Consider the following 22,234-nt stretch of genomic DNA (forward strand, 5'->3'; position numbering starts at 1 on the left):
TGAGTCATAAAGAAAGAACCGTGTGAATATTTCCTCCCCTACAAGCCTAATGTGGATGTTAAATTTGAAACCTAATTAAATGCTAAATGTTGTGTTATCAACATAATGCTGGTCACCCTTGGCAAGGTAGTGGAGAGAAGATAGACATGAAGATCCTGAGAAAGGAATTTGGAAGTAATAAAAAAAGAAGAAAAGGATCAAGTGGAAGAAAAAGAAAAGAGGGGAAAAGGGACAGAAACTGCAGGGAGAACACAGCTGTTTGTAACACCAAGCTCACACTGGACAGAGACTTGCGATTAGCGATACTGGGATTTGTGAAGCAGTTGCACCATGTTGTGTTGTTGCGCTGTACACACAACTGCCTTGACTCCAGACTCCTGGAGACTGAGAGCAGTGTACAAGCCCAGTGATGTATCCCGAAGCACAGGATGGAATTGGCGTTGTCTTCTGGCTTCCTTGGAAGAGCGAGGCACGTGGTTTTACAGAATGGAAATGAGCAGTTGCATTGTCTGCTTTACATGTCTTGGTCTGGAAAAGCTGCCTTAATTCTGTTACTCTTTAAGAGAGTAGTTAACATCTAATATTCTTTAATCATAATATGTTGACACCATCCCTGGTTGCACAACCTTAACTTTACACTGAATGTTTTGCATGGAGTTTGTATGCTGGACAGCCTGCTATATGGCAAAAGCAAAAGGGGACATTCCCATGGTGTTTCTGCAGGGTGCTGAAGTTTTGGCCTTTGTCTTTCTTATGGAGCAAACTCTCAACTTGTGAGCAGCTGGGACATCGCCTGCAGCACCTCCAGGTCATCAGCAGCAATAAGAAGGCTCAAAACCAGACTCAACTAATGAGGTATAGAGTACACATAAAGTCATGCATGTCTTTGCTCTAGCCCTGTCTCTGGGGAACCCAAACCATGGATCCTGTGCCCACACAGCACTATGGGATCCTCACTGCACCATGTCACATTGCCTTCCTTGCTCTACTCCCTGCTAGTTTGCAGATCTTTACTCTGCACTCTGTTTATATTAATTATGCCTTTTGTCATATATATGCCTTTTTCCCTAGCCTGGGAAAGGCGACTGGGATGTTGCCCACAGAAAGATTGTACTGCACCCATATGTGTAGTGCTTTGCTATCACTACTCCCACAAGCTCATTGCTTTCACATATGTTGCTGTTAACCAAAAACTGCAATCAGTATTCAGTGGCACTTTCCATAAGAGCAGAAAGGTTTAAATGCTCCCCTCTTTCACCCACTCTTTTGGGGAATCTTTCTTGCAGTAACTGCAGACCAGAGACTCCAACAGCCGTAACAAAGTCACTGTAACAGAAAAAGTAAACACGCAGTGCAGGGAGTGGAACAGGGAGAGGCAGAGATCCGAGACAGATATTGAATGCCCTACGGCCATTACACAGTGAGTCTTGTTCTGTGTGGTTCTCTGATCCTGCAGTAATAGACTCCCAGGGAACACTTAAAATAGATTAGCAGATTTGAAGGCCAAAAGTAACTGTGATTGTTTAATCTGATTTCCCGAATAACTCGCGTCATGGAATTTCATTCAGAAACTCTAGCAGCGAAGGGGCAGTTCAGCAGCCCTTTTGGGTACGTTTATGTACCCAGAAACACTATTTATTACATTGACTAGTGGTTCAACTAAAGTATACCTCTTGGAAAGCCATCTGATCTCGACGTGGATACTCCAGGTGCTGGTGGCCTTAGTATTGGTAAATCCCCCCCGAGTGTGTGTGTGTGTATATATATATACACACACACTTTGTCTAGCATTGCTCTTTGTAGCTTCAATCCCACTCTTCGCTCCCCTTACTAAAAAAGGTTTTGTGGTGTGGCAGGCTCCAAGTGGCTCTGTGTCTGGCCACAGAAGTAGCAGCACACCAGTGAAAGTCAAAAGATCTCTACACTGTGCCTCTTCACTAAATTGTCCTGGTGTCCCTCGGACATTAAAGATGCTATGTAAGTGAAGCCGACAGTTGTCATTGAAACATTAAACACTGTCCTTCCATTTTCTCTAACACTGTTTCTCTTTATCCTGCATGCAGGAAAGCCAACATCTTTGTCTCTCTGCTGATTGATGTGGCTCTGGGGATACTGCTCATGTCCTGGCTGTACAGAAAGAACCGAATTGGTCACCTTGCTGACACTCTTATCCCTGTGGCTGATGTAAGTCTGGCCAAAGCCGTTTCTCTTTCACCTGCTGTGGGTACTGACCAGCTCTTGATGCCTGGGGTAGTTGTAAGGAGGCAATGCCTTACGCGCAAGGATTTCAGAGAGAGTCCTGTCTGAAGTCATGCAAATTAGGTCTCCTCAAGAACAGTGAAATCTTCAAATCAATCCTGCTGGGACTGCTCAAAAGGAACACAGCTCTGCTTTGCGTGTGCAGTGAATAGTAATTAGATATTTACCAGAGGGCTGTTCCAGCTCCTGAAGTAACAGTTATGGCTTGGACAGAGCTCTGCAGCTGCAGGTTGAGTGGTTATCAAGCCAGAATACTTTTATTCTGGAGTCGACAGGAAGTATCCTCAAGTTGTTGCTATATGGGGTGTTTGGAGAAAAAAAAAAAGCTGTAACCTGGGTTTAATCTGATAAACTGCTGAAAAGTCAAATTTGATAAGCAGTGCAGCTGTGCTTGTGGAGAGGAATTTCATGGGGAAATCCAAAGGCATTAGCTAGTCAGGATACAAACACCTGAAATCCTGTCTAAGAGCTCTGGTGTACAGATGGTAACCTAGGAAAACTTGCTGTGTCCTGTGATTTTTCTCAAACATAACTCCTCTAGCCCACTAAGATCCCTTGGCATCAGCATAAATTCATGAAGAACAAGTATGACTCATACTATCCTGCTTTTCTGGTGGTTCATTTTAGGTGCAGTACTCCAATATATCTGTTTAGTGGCAGAAAGGAACATATAATGTACTTCAGAGGCTGGAGACCAGACCAGTAATCTGAAGTTAGCTCTGTTGTAAGAGCTTCTGTGTCTTGGGAACAGACGTGCGGCCAATGTTGAGCACTGTCATGCAGCTGTACAGCCTAATCCTTTCTCTGCCCACTTTCATTTCTGGGAGGGAAGGTGGATCTTTCCACTGGTTTCTTTCTAGCAGGTGGAGAACATCCTCTTGGTTCTTTCTCCAGCTTCTTGGTTGGGAGGAATTTTATTCTGATTAGAGAATTCCAGCAGCAATTTATTTTTCCTACTTATGCTGTCTTTCTTGGGAAGAGCTCACATTTCCCTTGATGATGATCTGCTTGGTCCATGTCTAACCTTTTAACTGTTACAAGCCATAGGTCTCGGATCATTCTTGTATGTGCTGTGCTTTCAGAAAGTGTGTATGGATTGTCCAGCATAGCTGTGGATTGTGACTATTGCTATTTTTGTTATCTTTCATAGTCAAACTTCTAAGGATTGCATGTTTTAAGGATTGCTGCAGACACTATTCAGCAGCAGTGGTGGGGTAGAAAGGACCACAATTCTTGCAATACACTTGCTCTTGTATTTGAGCTATACACTAAAAATATTTTTCTAAGTCTTATTGCTAAGTCTTTTCCCTTACAGATATTTCAGCTGGAGAATTTTAAGTTCGCTAGAGCTCTCCCTGTGGGATTACTCTAAGTGTCCAGCTCTCAGAAATCTGATTTCTTAACAAGTCTGCAAGGAAGTGGCTTTTGGCTGTGCTCCTGTTTGCACAGGTGGCTCCAGTAGGGGTTCCATCTGTCCAGTGTCTTTGGCAGATGGATGCTCTCTGTGCTCAAGGTGTATCCAATCCCAGCACCTGTCCTGGATAGGCTTGCTTGTGAGAGTTGCTTGTTCATTCCTCTTTCAGTAATTTAGCTCAGCTGTCACTCAGCTTAGGCATCATAGTGTCAGTTATTTTCACCATGTCTCCTACATGTGCAGACTTCATTACCTTGCTATCACCAAGAGCTGTTTACTTACTTTCCTGGAAGTGCTAACTCCTCCTTGTGTGGGTGGCCTGGTAGTCAGTCAATGCCTTTCTTCTCTGCTTCTCCAGCCTTATCACTTCAGGCCACTTATGACTCTTCTTACTTTCCAGCCTTAGTTTTTTCTTTCAAGCATATTAGATTGTGGACATAAAAATCATTTGGAGTCCTTTTACTGCCTTCGGTGGGCATTGATTTATATGCATTATGTGCAGGCCTTAAAAAACGCAGATCTGAGTAATCCCAAAATATACCAATGACTTCAGTATGTGGTGTGCAAGCCAGCACTACTTCTTTTTCAGTATGACAGCAAAATCTCCCCTTAGCCATTCAGCAGTAAGTTTCCTCTTTGCTGCTGAGTGTCCATCTGGTACGCATTATTCCCATCACTTGGGCTTTCTCAAGTGCTTATGTGTTGCCAAGTTCAGTAACGCAAACTTTCCCATATGCAGAATGAGTTACTTTTCCTTCCCTAATGCTCCTTGCTATTCTGCTTTTGATATATCAAAAATGCCCCAGATCTGATGATGGCATTGACCTTACATCTCTGTATCTGTTAGTAAATAGAACATTATATATATTACAATGTTTATTATATATTATAAGGTTATATACATAACCTTATTTTAACTTATTGATTTGATTGATTTTAATATTGACAAACTAACCTTATATAACATATAACCTTATTGGTTTGATTGATTGATTTTAATATTGACAAAATTGTAGCTGTGTGGGGACTGAATGCAGTGTTCACTTTTTTTCCGAGCAAACATCTCTCTGGAAGGGAGCAGATGCAGGCAGGTTATTTTGGCTCTCGACAACTGCCAGGGTCACAAGCTCAGCCTGCTGATGTGAGGATGAAACCGTATTCCCTAGCCATCATTCGTCATCCCCTGATATAATGGTTCTCAAATCAGCACTTAGCTAGCAATTGTTGATGATGCACAAGACTTCATTGACTGCAGCTCCCACTTTCACAGCTTGATGAGCTGCGCTGTGCTGACTGTAATAACAAGTTGCTTTTGTCAGTAAATGAGGCAGATGTGATTCAGAGACACCTAGGGAGTAACTGGCGACTAGCTGTATGCCATATGAAGGGCTGATTTTTGGAGCAGGCTTTCAAATCCAAGAATGGAAAATGTGAATAATCTTCTCTCTGTAGGTGCCCTCACAACTCTTACCCTCCTCCTTCCCTCGATCCCACCAGGCTTCCCAATGGTTGTTCTTGTTTTTGCCTTCCACGAGACAATCTTCTTTCAAAAATACCCAACTCAAAGTGCTACATTTGCCTGGTTTGAAAAAAACTGCTTATAAACCATCTTGGGGGTTTTGGGGGGTTTTGTTTGTTTGTTTGTTTTTTGCTCCTTCACCTCTTTCATCTTTGCTGCTGTCTCTTTTTCTTAAGCTGTAATCTCTTTGAAACAGTTAAATATTTATGATAGATCGTGCCTCCAAAAGTGTTACTGGGGTTTAGAGATAATTGGATGTAAGTTCCTATTCAGTCATGTTCTGCTAATCCATAAACAAAGCAAGCAGAGAGGACACTTCCTGAAAAATATTCTTAGATGTTAATTTGTAAAATAGTATAACTTAGAGCTCCAAATGCCTGCAACAGATGCAGGGCAGGTGTGTCAAGTAGGGAGTGCTTTGGCTTTCCTTGCTCTGACTTGCACTAGATGCTCTGGTCAGGAAGTTCACACTGTGCTTCCCGGTGCCCACCTGCAGTGTGCTGTGTGTCCTTCTCCATCGATGTCACATCACCGTTAGACCCTCTGCCTATGGAGACTAGAAAGAAGACCATGACAGTAAAGAAAATATTTCCACAGTATTCTCATCTAAACCGTATTAGCTTTAGTCTCCAGTTTGGTAATGTTCGTCCCTGCACCTCTTTACAAAACACTTCCGATTCAGTGTATCTTATTTATTAATACTGGCCACATTCAGTATTCGTGACTACAACAGAAGAATTGGACTCCCAGTCACCTTTTCTGATTCTACTTGCTATTGATCAGTCCTAAAATATCTGGCTGGAAAACAACCTGCAAGGTTATGCCTTAGGATTATGTTTTGAAATGCCTTGCCCAGCTAAATAACAGCAAGCTAGGGCACCTTCCCAGAGCTATGTGCCTCTGTCAGAATTTAGTAGCACCTCTGAGACTGGCAGCCTCCAGAAGTATTCAGTGCTGAAAAACAGCCTTGCTGAAGGACTGCTTTCAAACATTTAAATATTTCATTAAAACCACCAAATGCTTTTTCCAAGTTACCAGTCCAACACTTTAATTATTAAAAACAGTCTATTTATAAAGCAGCTAACACTTCTCAGCCACAGAGGTAAGATCCATGGGTTCAAATTAGTTCTGACTTGCAGTGAGACAGAGGGAAAATGAATGAAATAAAAAGGCAATCCTTTGGGGCAAGTTGAAGATGGAGCCCCTAATTTCGCCACTACACTAAAAGTAAATGTTTACAAACTCATTTTGCAAGGATCCTGTTGGTTAATAAATAAAATGGAATCATTCCTTGGAAATAATTTCCCCTTAGGGAAATTATCCATATGAATGACAGGGAAAGTAGGCTACAGTGCATCAGCTTTAGTTAGCTTGTCTTGATTCTTTGACACGTGCACAATTTGCAGTGCAATTCACTTGCATGGACTTGACTGTAAGTAGAATTTTCAGAGGTAGAAGGCTTTTACTCACAACCTCTGTTCATGCGGGACAGTGTGAGAGGTCATTTCTTCCAGGTAAGTTCCTGAACTGTTTGCTGGAAGTTACCACTCTCAGCTACCTCAATTCACAGCCTGGTAAATGGACTTCACTGCTGGTTTCAGCTTAGGTGAGTAGGTCAGGTGCAAACTACCAGGGAGCAGAGCCACCCCGTCTTCTGCCCTGTCGACTGCAAGGGGGACCTCCAGCAGAGCAGTGGGGTGGAGAGAGAAAATCAGTAAACAACATCAGCCTGGGATTAAATCACCAGAAGTTGTGAGTCAAAGCCCTTGGTGATTTGCAGGCGACCTCCATTAGGCTTTTTTCTCAATGATTGAGAGGGCTTTTTTACTGGTTTGCCATGGGTATCTCCCAGGCATGAAGCCTGCAGAGAGACACAATAGTGGTAGGCAAGATCAGTGCTATACAGCATGGTTAATCTTGCCTAGTACACCACAGAGTATCAAGAAAGTTTGTTTATGTATGAAACACATTTATATAATTGTGTTTTCTACCCTGCTTTAAACATGTACAGATTATTTGTTTGTAAAAATTCACTTTTTTTGCCTGCGAGTGCACTGCCATCTTCCCCCTTTTAAAATCCTGACAGCCTTCCCCATGGTTAAATTACTTGCTCAGTTCTGACATTTCAGTTGACTGTCCAAAGAAGTCGATTTGTGCACCAGCATTTGCCGCCTATTTCAAGAACTCTCATTACACCAAGAAATATTGTGCAAGTCTACAAGAGGTGGTCATAAACAAACACTAGGTTTGTGTTCCCAGCACTGAGAACGTTAAAGCAGTTCAGCTTCCTCTCTGCTGTTATGTTTGGATTCAGTGAAGAGTCAATAAAGGTGCATTTCTGATTTAACTAGTTGTAAAGTAGTCATTTGGATTTTTTTTTCCATTTGTTTGAAGGGTGTGGTAAGAATACTTTTTGGGGGGCAGCATGTACAGGTGCACTGGACCTGTTCAGTGTGGTAGAAGCCTTTTATCTCAAGTGCCTTGCTTCCATGTGTTTGTAGCACATAGCTGAAGAGCTCCAGGACCTGCTCCAGTGGCTAATGGGAGTGCCAGCTGGACTGAAAATGAACCGAGCTTTGGACCAAGTTTTGGGCCGCTTCTTCCTTTACCACATCCATCTTTGGATTAGTAAGTGCAATTCTTTTACTTTTCAGCCTCCCTTTTCATCTCTTCCCTCCTGAGCATTTAATGTTTGCCTAGAGGTGAATAATGAATCAAAATGCACTACTGCAAGTATGAACTTGTCTGTGAGTCTTCCTGCTGTGGGAACTCAAGCCAAAGTTGGATTCCCACACAAGGAAGTCATGCATATTAAATAAAGCGCTTGCACTGATGCTTTGCAAGAAGTGCAAATCACGATGGAGCTTACTTATTTGGTGCCATTAGTGGTGAGTGTCCAAGGGAAGGCTTTAGGTCTTATGTAGGCTTTTGTAGTCTTTGCCATGTAAGAGGCAGCTGATAGGATAGGGATGAGAAGTGTGCTCTCAGGATGCAAATGCCAACCCTGTCCTATCACTGATTTCACCTTAGTGCAATTTTATTATTTCAAGTCCCTCCTTGAAATAACACACCCCTGCTATCCTTGTTAAGTGTCTTGATGAAGGAGTACAGTTGTGATGGACGTGAACTCCTTGGTAATTATACTGATTTACTTTGCTCACCAATCAAGTATGGTCTTGTTTCTGTGACTTTGCTCCACCTTAATGATGAAAGAGACTGTATGTCTCCACACTGTTTTATTTTACAAAAGCCATATGGGGTGGCTTTTGTGGGAATAGCAAGAAAAGCGGAATGGCTGCAGTAAAGGTTGATGTGTGCAGTTAAAAATGTAATTAGGAACCTGGACACAAATCTAGAAAAGCATATCACATGTGGAGCAAGGTGACTGCTCTGTTCAAGCTGAGCACATCTTCCCCTTCCTCACAGAGCTGCCACACCTGGACGGAAACCTGTGGGGAAAGGCAGTTTTTGTTGGCCCTCCTAAACAGAAGATGGCATCTAAAGGAGCTTTCCAGTTTTACTGGCATGTTTTTGTGGCTATGATTTCTGGATCAATGTTCTAGGGCAGGGGGAATCAGTCAACAGGACTGATTGAGAGTGTCAAGAGGAAGGTGTCTCAGTCAAATACTGACATTCTGCAATGTCCATTAGGCTACATTCACCTGATGTCCCCATTCATTGAGATGATCCTCTGGTATGTCGGTCTGTCGGCTTGTCTGGGCCTGACCGTGGCTCTCTGCATCCTCTCCGACATCATTGCACTTCTGACCTTCCACATTTACTGCTTCTATGTCTACGGAGCCAGGTGAGTTGATCTCTCTTGGCTGTGTCTTGGGTATATTTGGAAAGAAGGGCCACTGAACACTCCAGGCATGTCTTTAATTCGTGGAGCATTCATTCCTGGTGTAGTTCTCTTCAATTCACAGTTTAGCCAGCAATTAATTTATTGCATTCTTTTATGCATGTAGAAATGATGGCCACAGTAGTACAAGGAACCTATCTTTCAGTTTTCCTGCGTTTAAATATTTATTTATTGTGGTAGTGACCTGGAAAAATAAAACTACGTGACAGGCAGAGGACAAGAAAGCAGTTTACTCCACCCCTTTGATTCAGCCTTACAGTACTCTTTTCACTTGCACCCTACCCAGTAGTTTTGAAGGGAACTGGAGGAGAGGACGAGGAAGGGGGAACCCTTGTACTTCTGGTAGCCCTGGAGTCCCTGCCTCTGCCCTGCTTCAGAGGTTCTTGTCTGCATCGTGGAGCACAGATGACAGGTTTGGGGTTACAGCATGGGTGTGACACCATCCTGGTGTCATTGTCTGGACCTACTGGAGAGCTCCATAGCCTGAGAACCGGGCAGAGGCTCTGAGGCAGTGTGTGGGAGCGCACGGGGCTTTGGGGCATGTCCAGGGCATGTCGGGGTTACTGTGCAAACAGTGCCCACCGATGTGCTCTGTTCCTGTGCTCCATTAACATGTGCTGCAGCAAGGATTCACACAGGCCACTGGAGAATAGCTGCTCTTGCCAAGGAGATGAGAGACAAGGTAATAAATAAAGGAACTTTGGGCTTATAAAGTACAGAATGGTCATCGTTCCTCCCCAGGCTGTGAGCAGAGGGCTTTACATTGCAAACAACAGAAGAAATAGTAGAACTTTAGTTATGGGTAGTTTAGGGAATGGTTAGAAATATTGAGATATGATTTATCAGTTGGGTCTGTTGTGAGCATAGGGCTTACACCCAAAATCAGTAATGTCAGTAATGAAGAGTCTCTTCCCAACACCTCTCATTACTGGAATTTCTGTTTTGGTCTGTGAGGAGTGGCCTTGGTCCTCCTCATTGTGCAGTGAGTGGAAACAGGAAAAGCATTTTCTCAGCTGATTGCTTTTCCCTTGTGAGCTGCAGGGAGCCAGTCTACCCGCCTAGGCTGTTTGTTAGAAGTATAGAGCAGCTATATGTTATCTTGCCACTGGCACCGAACTGCCCTGCTGTGCCAGGTGCCCCCAGTGGAGAGTCAGGAAGGGATAGCAGTCACCCACATCAACACAGCCACCACAACACCTTGTGTTCCTGCAGCTGGTGGAAGAATTTGCTGGTTCAGGTGTTGGTGAAGCCTGAGAACCCCTTCTGAAATAAACCACACAGTGAAACAAGGGCAGGCATGTGTGTGCAGGCGGCCAGCGAAGGTGGGGCAGGTGCTACAGCAGGAACACCCGCTTGGTGTCATGTCAGGGTGTGTGGGGGAGTGTGTGGCCTTAGTCAGAGCCACAGAGCAGGTGTGTACCAGCAACCTGGAGGAGTTGTCCCGGGCACCCTCCTGCCTAGGGATTAGTGCACTGAGCTGTGCCTGCCAGTCTGGAGGCACCCTGCCAATTCCTTGAAGCAGTTGGTGTTCCTCAAACCAGATTCTTCTCTTGGATAAGATGCCTTGCCTCTGCTTTCACAACGCTGCCTTGAAATCTGAGTAGCTTCCGTGCCTTAACTACGCTGGTTAACCAGTCTGGCTTTTGTAGCTCAGGCTTTCTCAGGCTCTCTTCTGCCCCACAGATTGGCTGTGTCCCCTTTCTTTACATCCATGTATGTTGGACATAGCTGCCCAGGGCTCTTTGTGCCTCTTCTCCATCCCAGGGGCTCTTTTCTTCCTTGATGTTATTCTGTAGGAGTGTCTATTTCCCACCCCTTATCACCACAAGCTTCTCTCACCAAGGACTCACCCTTTTTTTTGGAAGGGAAGTAGCTCCAAGTGTTGTAGCACCAGGTTACAAAAGCTGAAGGAAAGGAAGTGGTAGGGGCCACCAGCCATTTAGTTGATCTGTTTCCACTCTTAAGGATATTTGAAGCTGTGCTTTACTAAAGAGGGTGCAGGGGCTCCAGTCCTCTCCCTTGTCTCTCCGTGCTGTGGAGGCAAAATTGAATTGCATTGACTCAAGAGTGAGAGGTGAGACCTTGGCCACTCCTGCCATGGAAGGGGTGTGAAGCAAGGGGATCAGGGCAGATCTAAACTGGAGAGACAGAGGTGAACTTGGGGGAATAAGCTTGCTGCTGCTTTTGCTACAGGGAAGGTGGTGGCACGGGGCTGGCAATTGCTGCTTCTCATAGGGGCCACCCTATCGAGAGCCTTGCCACTGTCCCGGGGCATGGCATGGCCATTGCCCTCCAGTACAGTACTCCAGACCTGTGTGCAGCAGTCTGCTCTGCCCATGCCAGGGGCCAGCCCAAATACGGTTGACTGAGTATTTTATCTGCGTCATTCTCGGGTTGATTTCTTTTGCCACCCTGAGTTCTGCGGCGTCAGTAAGTGAGTGGGTGCAGGGGTGTGATGATGACAGCTGTTTTGTGTTGAAGCTCGGGAACTCGCAGCTCTGATGCACAGTGTCTTCTCTTTGCTCAGGCTCTACTGCCTGAAGATTTATGGCCTGTCATCTCTCTGGCGCTTGTTCCGTGGGAAGAAATGGAACGTCCTCCAGCAGCGGGTGGATTCCTGCTCCTATGACTTGGACCAGGTAGTGCTGCAGTGCCAGGGGCTCACTGCAGGACGCTGCCCATGGGCAGTACAATCCTATCCTGCTTCAGCTAATAATGAGACAGAAGCCATGGGAGGCTTCGTGGTGCCCAGAACAAGTGCATGCCTCAGCACTCTGCATCCGTGGCTCTTCAACCAAATGCTTGGACTCTGCTGCTCTGCAGCACACCTTCACTTCTCTGCATGTTCAGGGGGCCTAATTCTGGCAAGTGCTGAGCACCTGCAAGGCACCCTGGTGAACTGCAGTGGGTGCTGCAGATGCTTCCAGCTCCTGGAGCATGGGAGTGGGTATGGGGGAGGGAGGCAATTTAAGAAGTGGTGCCCAGCAGTGTTGCCACAGTAACAGACATGCCAGCGTTTCTATTAAAAGGCCCCGTTTCATTCACGTTGCACTGGAGCCTGGCCCACACGTTCTCACACAAGCAGCAGAGGCGTTTTTTTGTCAAATACTGTAAGCTCTTTTTAATTTGTAAAATGCCATGCAAAAGTTCAGCAGAACCTGAACTGCTCCCCGATGGCAGTTGCAAACATCACTAAAGTAATACAATAATATTTGGTAACTTCCAGGGCCCGGGCCTCTCTCTCCATTGCAACAGATAACCTTGAGCTTCTTACACCAGTGGAGGTGTAAGTGGAGGTGCTATTTTTCTGTTTCTGTGGTGATTAAAAGCTTCCATGCCAGGAGACTGCATCAGGGCTCCTCGGTCCCTGTGTACTTTGAGGAGAATTGGTTTGGCACTTCAGGCTTCATCCTGCTGCTCTGGAGGCCGGTGGGAATTATGTTGTTGGCCTGGGTGGGAAGAGACGTTCAAAGCAGACCTTAAAAGACTTTTGGAGATGTTAAGCAACTGCAGTGGAGTGATAGAGGAGGGGAGAAAAAACTGCTGTGAAGAGAGTGGATTGGGTTATGATCTATTTCTGGTTAAGTGCATAAAGCTGGGATGTTGATCCATCTCTGTGACACGGCTGGTTGTGTTATTTTCTTTTATAATATACCACAGCCATGATCTCTTTTTGCAGAAATGGCAATGCCCTGTGTTCCTGGCACCTCTCTGTTCTGGAAGTGGCAACAGAAAATTGAGGAGTCAGATCCCTATTTGTCAAAAATCTGCATTTCTCCCCGTTGGAATGAGTTAGACTTAAGCCAACTAGGCTGGCCCAGAATAAAAATAACTTTTTCTGTGGGCAGTGGAGCTAATGACACCTGATTTCCTATGGATTTTTCTCCTTCATCCTCTGAATATTACTCCCCCCACTGCAGTAACTCTAGCTTCTTTCTGTGTCCCAGTTTCCCACCAAGCAAGAGGCAGAAGTCCTGTGGCTGGACTGACCAGCCAGCTGCTGCTGCTGGGAATGTTTATCAACCAGATTTTGCCAGCTTTTCACCAGGTGCCTGTTCTCCTAAAACAAGGAGGAACAAAAATACTTCTCAATTCTCTACAAAATTCCCTACCAAATTCCTACTTCTTTTTACCCTTCCACATTTTTCTGGTATAAACTGACCAATGGCTCTAAAACTTACGGGGACAGGGAGCGGACAAATGGCATGAACGTGTAAGTCTTGTTTCCTAAGGAAGCTGACCTGAAATAGGAAATCTTGAGTATTGTCTATAAGGGAAAAAATGCTGTCAGGATCCAGCTTGTTTGTCTTTCCAAACATACTCCTATAATAGGGAGCCTTCTAAAAAGGGCCAGTGAGAGAAGAAGTACTGAAAATATTAAAGGTAACAGCATTATTCACATAGGGAATAAAAAAGCACATTAAGGAGTCTTGCAAACTGTCATTATCTCACAGTTTCCTATTATTTTATTTTATTTTGCCATTGCTCTGCTAATGATTGTTTGTGTTTCTCTTTTCCCCTAGTTATTTATTGGCACTTTGCTATTTACAATCCTGCTGTTCCTCCTGCCTACAACTGCACTGTATTATTTGGTGTTTACCCTGGTAAGATTTAACCCTTGAAGCTAGTCATAAACTGTCTTCTGAGATATTTTAAAAAAAAGTTTCCTAGTCATTCACTGTCATCCACAAAGAAAATATATATTTGTCTGGGTGTCCCAGGAAGGGTTCTCACACAGCCCATGTAGGCCAAGCAAGTGGAATTCAGGATATGTGTTTGTGTTTCTCCAAAGGGAATTCCCAGCAAATCCTGGTCAGCAGAACAAGCTGTTCCCCTCTCTTTCACTCAGAAGTCATTTTTTTTATCTTTCCATCCCACGTCTGGGGTGATGGCCTCTCTAGTTTAATCCAGAACTTTTTTTTCAAGAAATTAACTCACTGTGTTAAATGGTTTCAGCCAGGCTTTGCTCAGAGGGTTGGACTGCTTTATTTTTCTTTTCTTCCCCCAACATGACCAGTCCTCTCTGAGGCATGCCTGGAGCAAAATTTTCCACAGATAGTGGCCATCACATGGTTTCAACGTCTTTTTTGAGCCCTCTCTTTTCAGATGAGCTTGGCAACAAAAATAAATGCAGTCTGACAAAAGGAGGTGCTTTAATCAGGGGACAAGAACACACTGAGTAGGAAGCTTATTTCTGACTGCTTTGCTCTTGCTTAGATGCTCTACATGGGGTTTCTTCAGGCAGAAATAAGCTACTTCAGCTCACTGTTGGAGAGAGAAAAATTTACAGTCACTGATACACAGTGCTGGAGTTTACTAGAAATGGAAGCCTAAATTCTCTCTTTTAGACTATGGCCATTGAAAGCGGAATAGCTCTCGTGTCCTTGAAGGTCACAGCCTCTACAACTGTAGGACCTTCATTTCAGTTGCACTCTTAAGCTAAGATTGTCAAGGAACCTCATGCAGGGTCGTCCAGGCCCAGCACTTCTAGACATCAAACCCACTTGGGGAGGCTTTAGCTTAGCACACAATGATGTCAGATTGCAGACCAGCTCATGAGTTTGCAAGTGTTGCATCTCCTGTTTCTCTGAGATTTTCTTATTAAACTGTTTCTTTGTAGCTCCGTTTGCTGGTGGTGATTGTGCAAGGCCTGATACACTTGCTAGTTGACCTGATTGACTCTCTGCCTCTCTATTCAATCATCCTTCGGCTCTGCAGATCTTACAGACTCGCAGGTAGGTCCTTCAGCACTGCACATGCAGAAGTTCAAGGATTTTGCATTATGCATTTAATTTTGATGCGATGGGTAGCTTCTGAATAGAAAGATGCGGGGGGGCAGGAAAGAACCCAAGGCTCAAGTTGCGCAGTTGTCCATACTGTTAACCAATTCCTGCAAGGAGCAGGATGAGGTTGTCAATGGAAAGAAATTTGATGCTGAAGCAGAATCGGGAGCACCTTTACAAAGCCTGTGCAACTAAAAGTGACATCCAAACAAGGACCCTATAAATGAGTTCATCTTTTGATTCCAGTACCAGGTCAGGTAACACTTCTGAGAGTTAAACAAGCTGTTAACTTTGGGGGTTTGGGCTCTGAAACAAGCCAAATTACAAAAATCCTTGGAAAATCTGCTGTTTCAAAGGGCTGGATCTACAGTGGCTGTGTATCAATGGAACTGCTTCAGTTCTGTGCTGACTTGACTAACTGAAGTCCTGAGCTGAGGTGTTTGGATTAATTACAGAGCTCTGGGCAGATTTCAGATAATAGTTCTCTTTTTGAGACTAATCTGTCACCATTTTGAAACTAGTTGTTGTTTTTCCACTTTTGGTAAGCATCAACCATGGTTGGCACCAGAGTAAAGGATCATTTTGGAATGGGTTTAACTGTCAAACAGCTATGGTTAATCTAGTTAAAATCAAGCACGTCTAAATTATTATCTCCCATCCATTTAAAGAGCATACAGCAGGAATTTAAAATGTAAGAAAGCTTGATCATCACTAAACTAAGGCTAGTCATCAAATGCAAAGGAAGCTTGAGGCAACTGATAACAGCTTTGTCTGTTGGAGCAGTGCCAGGCTTGATTTTGGGAAGGTATAGCTGAGCCATGTTACCAACTCTGTTGCTTTTCCATGTGTGCCTTCAGCAGATTCTTATGAGTTTCCTGGCAGAAACTTCTTAACGCTTCAGGGCTGTCTTTGGAGAACAGGAGATGCTGCTGAACAAATCTGACCCAGTAAACAGCAGGTTGTAGGGCAGAAGGAAATCTTGTTGCCACTGAGAGATGTAAGCCATATATTCCCATCAGTCTTAGATTACTTCTCCTCAGTTTTGTTCAGCCAGCTACCTACTGCAGGATAATAAGCCTCCACCCAGGCAGAGGATTGTCTTCTCTGTTGAGCTTGTTACCTGACTTACATTCCTTGTTGGCTGTTTGTTTGCTCCTCTTAAACATTTTAAGAAAGAGAACACTGCAATGCCATGCTGCCTGCTACATGAAGAGGCATCTCTGAGAATTTCTGCAGCCTGTGTTCCTGCCCCAGCGCAAAAACATGTCATTGCAGTGGTAACAGATGGAGCAATTGAATCAAATTCAAAGGACTTTAGAGAGTACACATCACTTGATGTCCTCACTGCTTAGGTTTTGCCTCCCTTTTCAGACTCAGAACTTGGATAAGACATCCTCTGGCATATGTTATGGCAGCTGATTTTACAGGCACCATCAGGATGGTTCTACAAACATGAATGGATAGCTTTTCCTGTCAGCAAGGGGTTAGTGCAGTGTTTAAGTTCAACTCAGTTCAGTCGTGGCATCTGGCCTCCAAGTTCTTTGACTCAGTTTCTGAATTGACAAAATATTACATTGATGAAGCCTGGGCCAGGATAAGTAAACGATCCATGCGCACACGAGAAACAAAATCCATATCGTCTTTCCATGCATCCTAAGTGAAATACTTCGGACTTTAAAAAGCCTTTTGCACATATATCAAAGCTGATGTCCTCTGTGCAGGAGTTCTGTCTGCCCAGTGTCAGCTCAAGGGATGCCACCTTGGTTGGGATAGGTACACTGTGATGTCAGTTTATAGTGTGAAGTAAGGCGCAGCAGTGAGGTTCAGGGGTCTCAAACTCTGCCCACACACGAGTTACCAACCTGCTGTTTGATTGTGAACATGTCAGTTCATTTTCTCTGTATTTCTCTTTCCCCCTTGCCCAATATTCACATCACAAACTTTGGGGCAAGTTTTGTCATGGTTCTGTAGGACCTGTCATGGTGGTGTCTCTATGATTACTGGAATACAAACAAGCAGTGAGCTTGCTTTAGTGCGCTGTCATGTGAAACAAAGCAAATGGGTTTATGTCCTGACCTTTCTTGTACCATCGATGGTGCCTGTGTACAGAAGAAGCAGAACCCTGAGCTCTGGAGTTGGCTGGCAATCACAGAATAGTTTAGGGTTCTTCTCTGTTAGAGTGATCTGCAGTAGACCAAGCCTTCCTGCTTTTTCTGTGAAGTGAATTGCTCAGACTCCTGAGCATTGTTGTAATCTATAGGTTATTCTAAAATAAATTTGTAGCCTTTTTGTGCATGTATTTTCCTAGAAGTTTAAGACTCTTGAACAATTAAATAATCTAAGAGATTGTTGGCTTGCAGCTGTAGAAGGGAAGTGTGTGGCCATGACCTGCAGAAGCAGCATTTTCTGGTCGAACGGAGTGTTCCTAGGATAAGACTCCAGAGTGCTCGACCACGTACCTGAAACTTCAGTGCACACTTGTTTCTGTCTCTCTCTGACAAATTGCCTGCCTGAAAAGTTGTTCCTGGAATGGCTTAGACACTTCCTCTTAGCCAAAACTCAATGAATCACACTGAACACTTTTTGTCATTCAGCACATTTGCTTATTGAGACCCAGGGTACTCAAACATCTTTTTGAAGCCATCAGGGAAGCCCATGTTTCAATGTAGTCCAGTAAAATGCAGATAAATCCTTCCTGTCCTGTACAGAAAAGGCTTTATGGTTTGGGGAGAGAGTTTAAACCAGAGCTCTCTGCTATACAAGAGCATTCTCTCCCAGGAGTAAACTGTATAATTTTAGTTAATTCAAAGCTTGAGGAAAAAGAGAAGATGTTTTGGTTTTTAAATGTGCAAGAGTCACATAGATACTATAGCAACGGGGCTTACACAGATGAAGAGTTTTATTTCTATTTGTACTCCTGAGTCACTGTTTGATCTGTGGCAGATCATTTCATTACTCTTGCCTCATCTTTTTACCTGTAGAAAGGAATAATAGGGGCACACTTGGCTGGTACAGGTTTGCAGAAGATGGATTGGTTTTATTTCTGTGAAGTGATTCGAGACCTTTCAAAGAAAAATGCCTCTCTAGTCGTAGTTGTTACCTTTGTTTGAAACATCGCATTAAATGTTCATGTGCACTATGTCACCGTTGGAATCCAAAATCTTTCCTATTTATCTTTCAGTATTGTGCATGTAGCAAATCCAAGAGGAAATATAAAAGTGGCAGTTTTGATGGGGTTAGTGGCGTGTTAAGAACATATGAATGCTGGGATTAATAGGCAGTGATTGCTCTGAAACGTTTTTAATGCCTCTAGGCCAGCCACTTTCCTCCCTTAGTCTGAAAGAGGGAAAGATTTGCACATGTGCTGTATCCACATGAGTACAAATTAAAGGCAAGTTCTCTGCCTGCTATTAACATGGAGTTGCCATTTTGATGGAAGTTTGGGAAAAGAGAAAGATTTTTCCGTCCCTTTGTCATCATCAGGCCTGGCTGTCTGATTTCTAGGCTTTGTGCTTGCTTTAGGACTGTGTTTTCAAGCTGGAAGTCAGAGGGCTGCTTTTAATGGAGCTAAGAGAAACACATCATTTGTCATTATGCTTAAAACCACTATAGAGAGAATCTGTGCTTCCTGTTGCAAATGTGTAAGGGTTCACAAATCAAGAAAGGTCGAAGGCTCCATTTCTAGGAAATTGGTGCTTAGCCAACAGAGCTGAGCAGAAAATGGCATGGTCTTTTCTCCAAGCATGGATTTGGTTTCCTTGTTTTGTTTCTTTTCAGCTGGTGTGAAGTTCAGAGTCCTTGAGCAGCAGGATGGAAAACCTCTTCGACTGCTTATGCAGGTAAGCCATTTGTGCCCTCCATGACATTTTCTGCTGCAGGCTTCACCTCAGACTGACCCTAAGGTCCTTCTCTCTTTTGTAGCAGTTCTGAAACAGGTCCCACTTAAAAAATTTCAGCTGTGAAGTGCTGAAACGAGGGAAACGTGTTTCACATCGCAATGACTGGCTGCTGCTTTCTCTTCTTTTTAATACCTGCTTGAGTCCTCCCTTTAGAGAAAATGCAGTGTCCTGTATAGTGTCAAATGAAATGGGAAACATAGGAGAAACATGGAGCTCTGTTACTTCTGGAATTAAGACTTCACGTCATTATCACCTCGCTTCCTGGCTCTATGCAGCTTCACCTTAATAATTGTTGAACACTGAGAGAAGCAAAAGAAGGCAGCTAAACCATCCAGAATGAACGACAGTTAAGGGCTTGTAAAAGATCTTCCCCTCCAGATATGCTGAAAAGCCTTAGCTGCTCCATGATGCCAGCAGGATGAGTGCGTGGGCGAGACAAGAGAGGGAAGGGCCTTCTTATTCTCCTGAGTTGCTCTGGCAAAGTGCTCAGAAAAAGATTACCTGTGCTTTTGTAAACTCACATTTCCATGCTCTGTCTTCAGAGATACTAAAGGAAATTTTTTTCTGAGAAGAAATTACATGATGGTAGCAGTGAAGTTCTCATTACGCTTTCAGGAGTGATTGTGAGATTTCCATTTCCTCACTTTGCAGGAGTACTGCTATATCACAGGGTCGCTTTTCTTGCTCTTTGCATCCTAGGAGGAGAGTCTGCAAGTAGCATATAGAATTCATAAAAACACTTGGATGCTGGGGGAATGTGTGGGAAGGAATTAACTGTAGCTTCCCAGTTCTCTTGCTTTTTCCATCACTGGTCTAGCCCCAGCCCTATTTCAGCAGAGGTCAGATTAGCACGGAACCAGCACACCAGCTAGCAGCAGTTCAAAAGGGAATCCCTTCAACAGATGTCTTCTAGGGCAAAACTAGCATTTCATAAGCATGCTGTCTTCCCAGTTCCTGTCTTTCTGTAGGGTAGTGACGCAAGAACCAAAATCTGTCGTTCGCTGTCACCAGAAGACTCCATAAAAAGGAAACCAGACACCAAAGATGAGGCACAGGAGCTGCTGAGCAGAGAATTTGGCATTGGTGTGTTTGTGAGATGAGGTAGATAGCTTCTCCAGAGGCAAAAGATCACGACTTAGAGAGCAGAGGCAGTGAGTCATACGAATATGATGAATTTTCCTTGGACCACTGCAGAAAAGTCCTTTTGCTATCTAGAATATAGCATAAGTCATCATATCAAGAGGTGGAAGTGCTTTAGTGGATGTCTCTCTTGGCCTTCTGCTCAAATAATAATGAACACCAAGTCAGTAAAGGCACTTTTTTGCTCTTTTTTTGCTGGTGGAGATGAAAACTGGGTTTATGTCAGAAATCCTGCTGAATATACCACTTTCTGATAGGTCTTTTGAGAAGACAATCTAAAAAGCCTATTTTTAAGTGACATGCTAAAATTCTTATTTATGGTACATGATGATGTAGAAATTTTCTTTCTAGAAATTTCACAGTGGCTTTGTCCACTCCCCATATGGTAGCCCTCTGGAGCTATGCTTGGTGGAAGTAAGGCTGTATGCTTGTAACTATGCCCAAAATAATTGAAGTTCTAGGTGACTGATACATTCACAGCTGTCCTTTGGGGTGCTGGTAATGGATTAGAAATCAATAATGCTGGCTTTGAGCATTCACTTTGAGCTTGTGGTTCAGCCGAGTGATTATTTTTTTATTTTTAAGATCGTGTCACTGGAATGCAAAGTCCAGACACAGGCAGGCAAAGGGTGGGGGATGATATTTCCATTCCAAATGCTACTTAATTTTCTCCAGGAAGTCTTACACAGTTCAGTATTTTCATTAGTGTTTAGAAATCATTTATTTTGGTGCACAAGAAGAAGTATTTCTGGCAGTGTGGCTCAACTGAACTGATAGCCCAGTGAGAAGACATGATGAGTTTGATTCATCTGTATACCTTCTGCTAGAAGTGTTGTCTTTCACAGCAATTGCTTTGAAAAGGGTTAAGCAAAAGAGGAAGGGAAAAGAGAACAGCTCCATTATGAAACAAAGGATGTATATTATATCGGGGTGTATTATAGCTTTGGACTAAAGAAATTGCATAAAAGGAACTCATATTGCCACTTCCCTAATAAACGGTTGCTTTTGTTTTGCTTGTTTGTTTCCATTTATAATAGGAGAGGCAGGCGCATATATTGTGCTGGGCGTAAAATCATCTCTTGTTATTTCTCAGTAGGCAAGTGTTACTGCTTGGTATCACCACTCTGCCTATGGATGATTTTCAACAAGAAATGTTGTGTCCAAACCTTCCAGCCCACGTAGCTAATAGTCAAAGGAACACACGCTGTGTATCTCCCTTGTATAGCAGCAGTTCCTATCCTCCCCCAGCATGTTTTCACTTAAAACATACTGGTTTGCCCACAGCTGAGGAAATAGGCAGAAATAGTTACTCAAGTTTTACTGTTGTTTGTTTTGGGGGCAGGTTTCTTTGGTCTTTGGGTTTTTTTCTTTCTATTTTCTTTTTTTCAGCTAACTGTCTATGACCACAATGCAATGAGGTTGGTTATAGTCATGCAGAATGTCCCATAAATGCTGTGGTCGATCCTTGGCCTTTAGGCTGTAGAATGCGTTTGAAATATGAGCTGCATGAGTTTGGGTTAGACATACCTCAGGTGGTATGAGCTCTGCTCTTCTGTTTCTGGAACAAATGTTCATTTTGATTGCATTCAGAACTAGCTTCCTGTGAATCTGTCTGGGACCCATTTAATATCTGCTAATGAGTCAGTGTCCCACAGCCAGACCATGCTGGGTCTGGCTGTTCCTTGGCTTCTTTCAGCCCCTGCGAGCTGCTGCCCGGGCCTTTTTCCTAAACTTCATAGGGATGCTTCTGTGTACAGGCATTTTCTCCTTCTGCTTCAGCAATGTTGTACTTTGAAACTAATTTGACAAAAGTCTCCAGGACTAATTCTAATGAACTTTGCTTAATCACCCTTTCCCAGAGCTCCATCTTTGTAGGCACTCTGAGTTCATCCTCCCGCTCTCCATGAGCACCAGACAGCTGAAGCAAACTGGTGGTACAGGCAAACTCCCAGAAAACTGGTTGCTCTTCAGTGGACAAAAGAAATATTCAGCTTTCGACAAAGTAGTGACTGTCTGCATGGTTTTTGCTGTCTCTCTTTCCTTCTTGTGGCTAGATTTTCTATGGTGAATTACAGTCTCCTTTCACGCAGCTGCTTCATTGGTTCCAGCATAGCTGGACCCTTTCTTTAAAGGAGGATGTCCTTCCATTTTCCCCCACTGTCCAAGCTTCCTCTAGCTCTGTAAGTCACCCCTTGGCATCTCTCATGGTCTGTTTTCTGAGATCCACCATTTCTGTGTAATCTGTTTAGTCTTTTGGAGACAATCTATTGGTGTGCATCCTTTTCATGCATCAGATCTTGGCCAGATTGGATCAATCCTCTGGACTTCACCTATCTCTCTACCCTGAAATGCTTCACT

The 22,234-nt window shown here is 43.8% G+C and overlaps 1 protein-coding gene across 3 annotated transcripts in view; it reads left to right on the forward strand.

The window, feature by feature from the left end:
• The window catches only part of PIGQ (phosphatidylinositol glycan anchor biosynthesis class Q), a 37,835-nt gene that overhangs the window by 9,501 nt on the left and 6,100 nt on the right, over window positions 1-22,234 (forward strand). For 2 of the 3 annotated variants that reach the window (XM_052772640.1, XM_052772642.1), the window contains exons 3-10: window positions 724-855; window positions 2,064-2,184; window positions 7,694-7,820; window positions 8,844-8,997; window positions 11,582-11,693; window positions 13,578-13,658; window positions 14,675-14,789; window positions 18,615-18,676. In XM_052772640.1, coding sequence (XP_052628600.1) covers window positions 724-855; window positions 2,064-2,184; window positions 7,694-7,820; window positions 8,844-8,997; window positions 11,582-11,693; window positions 13,578-13,658; window positions 14,675-14,789; window positions 18,615-18,676 — 904 coding nt within the window. The remainder of the gene's footprint in view (window positions 1-723; window positions 856-2,063; window positions 2,185-7,693; window positions 7,821-8,843; window positions 8,998-11,581; window positions 11,694-13,577; window positions 13,659-14,674; window positions 14,790-18,614; window positions 18,677-22,234) is intronic. The other variant, XM_052772641.1, reaches the window with a different exon arrangement.

The sequence above is a fragment of the Harpia harpyja genome, chromosome 21, assembly GCF_026419915.1.
Source record: "Harpia harpyja isolate bHarHar1 chromosome 21, bHarHar1 primary haplotype, whole genome shotgun sequence".
In the NCBI taxonomy this organism is placed as follows: domain Eukaryota; kingdom Metazoa; phylum Chordata; class Aves; order Accipitriformes; family Accipitridae; genus Harpia; species Harpia harpyja.